The sequence below is a fragment of the Chiloscyllium plagiosum genome, chromosome 18 (assembly GCF_004010195.1).
Source record: "Chiloscyllium plagiosum isolate BGI_BamShark_2017 chromosome 18, ASM401019v2, whole genome shotgun sequence".
Taxonomy (NCBI): Eukaryota; Metazoa; Chordata; class Chondrichthyes; order Orectolobiformes; family Hemiscylliidae; genus Chiloscyllium; species Chiloscyllium plagiosum.
The window spans coordinates 342,513-346,676 of record NC_057727.1 but is presented as its reverse complement, the minus strand read 5'-3'; the positions used below and the strand labels follow the sequence as shown (position 1 = coordinate 346,676).

At 46.6% G+C, this 4,164-nt stretch overlaps 1 protein-coding gene and 1 long non-coding RNA gene across 3 annotated transcripts in view; one reads left to right on the top strand and one right to left on the bottom strand.

Moving 5' to 3' along the window:
• LOC122558777 overlaps positions 1–717 on the bottom strand; it is a 2,839-nt gene extending 2,122 nt beyond the window's left edge. Inside the window, exons 1-2 of one of the 2 annotated variants that reach the window (XR_006314247.1) lie at positions 682–717; positions 331–426 (exon numbers count right to left, since the gene is read on the bottom strand). This is a non-coding gene — a long non-coding RNA (uncharacterized LOC122558777). Of the gene's footprint in view, positions 1–330; positions 427–521; positions 541–681 lie in introns of those variants that run through there. The other variant, XR_006314248.1, reaches the window with a different exon arrangement.
• LOC122559229 (sodium- and chloride-dependent creatine transporter 1-like) overlaps positions 1–4,164 on the top strand; it is a 107,816-nt gene that overhangs the window by 87,570 nt on the left and 16,082 nt on the right. Inside the window, exon 8 of the mRNA XM_043708608.1 lies at positions 1,362–1,486. Coding sequence (XP_043564543.1) covers positions 1,362–1,486 — 125 coding nt within the window. The remainder of the gene's footprint in view (positions 1–1,361; positions 1,487–4,164) is intronic.

The window sequence follows — 4,164 nt, the reverse complement described above, 5'->3', positions numbered from 1 at the left end:
TGTCGCAGTGTGGAGTTACCTGTAGACAGTATGTCGCAGTGTGGAGTTACCTGTAGACAGTATGTCGCAGTGTGGAGTTACCTGTAGACAGTATGTCGCAGTGTGGAGTTACCTGTAGACAGTATGTCGCAGTGTGGAGTTACCTGTAGACAGTATGTCGCAGTGTGGAGTTACCTGTAGACAGTATGTCGCAGTGTGGAGTTACCTGTAGACAGTATGTCGCAGTGTGGAGTTACCTGTAGACAGTATGTCGCAGTGTGGAGTTACCTGTAGACAGTATGTCGCAGTGTGGAGTTACCTGTAGACAGGTATGAGTCAGTGCGGAATTACCTGTAGACAGGTCTGAGTCAGTGCGGAGTTACCTGTAGACAGGTATGAGTCAGTGCAGAGTTACCTGTAGACAGGTGTGTCGCAGTGTGGAGTTACCTGTAGACAGTATGTCGCAGTGTGGAGTTACCTGTAGACAGGTCTGAGTCCGTGCAGAGTTACCTGTAGACAGGTCTGAGTCCGTGCAGAGTTACCTGTAGACAGGTCTGAGTCGGTGTGGAGTTACCTGTAGACAGATCTGAGTCGGGGTGGAGTTATCTGTAGACGGGTCTGTGTCAGTGCAGAGTTACCTGTAGACAGGTGTGTCGCAGTGTGGAGTTACCTGTAGACAGGTATGAGTCAGTGTGGAGTTACCTGTAGACAGGTCTGAGTCAGTGCGGAGTTACCTGTAGACAGGTATGACTTTGAGTGAATTTTCTCCCTCTTCCTCGGCAGTGACAGCGTTGTACAATTAATCAAGCTGTTATGTTTGGATATTTCTTTGTACAGTTGTGATTTTTTGATGCCCTCTGCTGAATGGTAACGTTACCGTCCCTCGCTCTCCCTCTCTCACTATCCCTCTGAGTGGGATTGGAATCTGTTTGGAACGTGTTCGGTGTGAGCCACCTGTTCCTGGTGGGAATCCTGAGTTTGTGTTTGGTGCTGCTGTTGGCCTCAGCAGCATATCTGCTCTTTATCAATACCACGTTATCTCTGTCTGTTACTAATGTGCTCTTGTGTGTGTCCAATCCTTCCTGTACCCTTAACTGCTTCGGGCCTTTGCAGCCAAAGAGTATGTATTCCTGAGTGTCTCCACAGGCTGTTCTGCTACCAGACATAAACCGGTAACACCTTCAATTCTGATTTTATTATCTTGGGTCTGTAGTCAGGTTTGGATGAGCTCATTAAAGCGGGTGTGTACCTCTGCGGGTTGGGGGGAGTGGGAATTTCCTCCTCTGGGCTAAGTATTTAAAGGAGTTGTAAATTTGGAACTTGATTTGAACTTCCTGCTGCAAGACGATAACTCCGCCTGTATCTGCGTGCTTTGTTTGCAGAGATGCATACCTCCTGGCTCTGATTAACAGCACCACCAGCTTCTTCTCAGGGTTTGTTGTGTTCTCTGTACTTGGTTTTATGGCGTCGGAACAAGGGATGGACATCTCCAAAGTGGCTGAGTCTGGTGAGAGCACACACAGTGAGCAGCAGAATACAGAGCTGTCAAAACTGGGAAGGGACTTACCATCACATCTCCCTTCAGCTTCCAGAGGGACACGGTCAACTGTCATCATGACATTAGGCTTGAGGAACCAGAGAGACACTTGGGGGAGACACCCAATAGAACCAACTTGGGATGGGCTGAGATGTCATTAGGGTAACAGGAGATTGGATATAGCTTGGGCCTGGCTTGGAGATGTAGTCATAGAGTCATACAGCACAGAAATAGACCCTTCAGTGCAACCCGTCCATACCGGCCAGATATCCCAACCCAATCTAGTCCCACCTGCCAGCACCCGGTCCATATCCCTCCAAACCCTTCCTATTCTTATACCCATCCAGATGCCTTTTAAATGTTGCAATTGTACCAGCCTCTGCCACTTCCTCTGGCAGCTCATTCCATACACATACCACCCTCTGTGTGAAAAAGTTGCCCCTTAGGTCTCTTTTATATATTTCCCCTCTCACCCTAAACCTAGCCCTCTACTTCTGGACTCCCCGACCCCAGGGAAAAAGACCTTGTCTATTTATCCTATCTATGCCCCTCATTTTATAAACCTCTATAAGACCTTAAGAAATAGGAGTGAAAGTAAGGCCATTCGGCCCATCGAGTCCACTCCGCTATTCAATCATGGCTGATGGGCATTTTAACTCCACTTAACCGCACTCTCCCCGTATCCCTTAATTCCTTGTGAGATTAAGAATTTATCAATCTCTGCCTTGAAGACATTTAACGTCTCGGCCTCCACTGCGCTCCATGGCAATGAATTCCACAGGCCCACTACTCTCTGGCTGAAGAAATGTCTCCTGATTTCCATTCTAAAGTGACCCCTGCTAATTCTAAGGCTGTGCCCACGGGTCCTAGTGTCTCTGCCTGACAGGAACAAATTCCCAGCATCCACCCTTTCTAAGTCATGCATTATCTTGTAAGTTTCTATTAGATCTCCCCTCAACCTTCTAAACTCTAATTAATACAATCCCAGGATCCTCAGCCGTTCCTCGTATGTTCGGCCGACCATTCCAGGGATCATCCGTGTGAATCTCCGCTGGACACGCTCCAGTGCCAGTATGTCCTTCCTGAGGTGTGGGGACCAAAACTGGACACAGTATTCTAAATGGGGCCTAACCAGAGCTTTATAAAGTCTCAGCACATCGCTGCTTTTACATTCCAACCATCTTGAGATAAATTAACCATGGACTCAACCTGCAATTAAACCTTTAGACAATCCTGGACTAGCACTCCCAGATCCCTTTGTACTTTGGCTTTAGGAATTTTCTCATCATTGCTCACGTTGAATTTCATCAGCCATTTCCTGGACCACTCTCCTAAACTGTCTAAATCTTTCTGCAGCCTCCCCACCTCCTCAGTACCACCTGCCTATCCACCTAACTTCGTATCATCGGTGAACTTCGCCAGACTACCCCCAGTCCCTTCATCCAGGTCATTAATATATAAAGTGAACAGCTGCGACCCCAGCACTGAACCCTGCAGACCCCACTTGTCACTAGTTGCAATTCCAAAAAAGAACTTTTATCCCAACTCTCTGCCTTCTGTCAGACAGCCAATCCTTAATCCATGCCAGTAGCTCACCTCGAACACCATGGGCCCTCACCTTACTAGCAGCCTCCCGTGTGGCACCTTATCAAAGGCCTTTTGAAAGTGTAGGTAAATAACATCCACTGGGTTTCCCTGGTCTAACCTACTTGTTACCTTCTCAAAGAATTCTAAAAGGTTTGTCAGGCACGATCTCCCCTTACTAAATCCATGCTGATTTTTCTAATCTGACCCTGCACTTCCAAGAATTTAGAAACCTCATCCTTAACAATGGATTCTAGAATTTTACCAACAACCGAGGTTAGGCTAATTGGCCTATAATTTTCCATATTTTGTCTTGATCCTTTCTTAAACAAGGGGGTTACAACAGCGATCTTCCAATCATCCGGGACTTTCCCTGACTCCAGTGATTTTTGAAAGATCTCAACCAACGCCTCCGCTATTTCCTCAGCTACCTCCCTCAGAACTCTAGGATGTAGCCCATTGGGGCCAGAAGATTTATCAAGTTTTAGACCTTTAAGCTTTTCTAGCGCTTTCTGTTTTGTAATGGCTGCCATACTCAACTCTGCCCCCTGACTCTCCTTAATTGTTGGGATATTACTCCTGTCTTCCACTGAGAAGACTGACACAAAGTACTTATTAAGTTCTCCTGCTATTTCCTTATCTCCCATCTCTAGCCTTCCTGCATCAATTTGGAGCGGCCCAAAGTCTACCTTTGCCTCTCGTTGGTTTCTTATTGAAAGAAACTTTTGCTATCATTTCTAATATTACTGGCTAGCTTACCTTCATATCAATGAGGCAGAAAACTCGGAAAGGGATCATGCTGTAAAGTTGAGTGAAGTAGGGGTTGATGGGAAGGGTGAGGGTAGTAACAAATTAAAAATACTATATATGAATGCATGAAGCATTAGACATAAGATGGATGAGCTTGAGGCTCTTTTGGAAATTGGCAGATACGATATTGTGGGGATGACTGAGACGTGGCTTCAAGTGGACAGGGCCTGGGAAATGAATATTCAAGGCTACACATGCTATCGTAAGGACAGACTGACGGGCAGAGGGGGTGGGGTGACCTTGTTGGTAAGGGA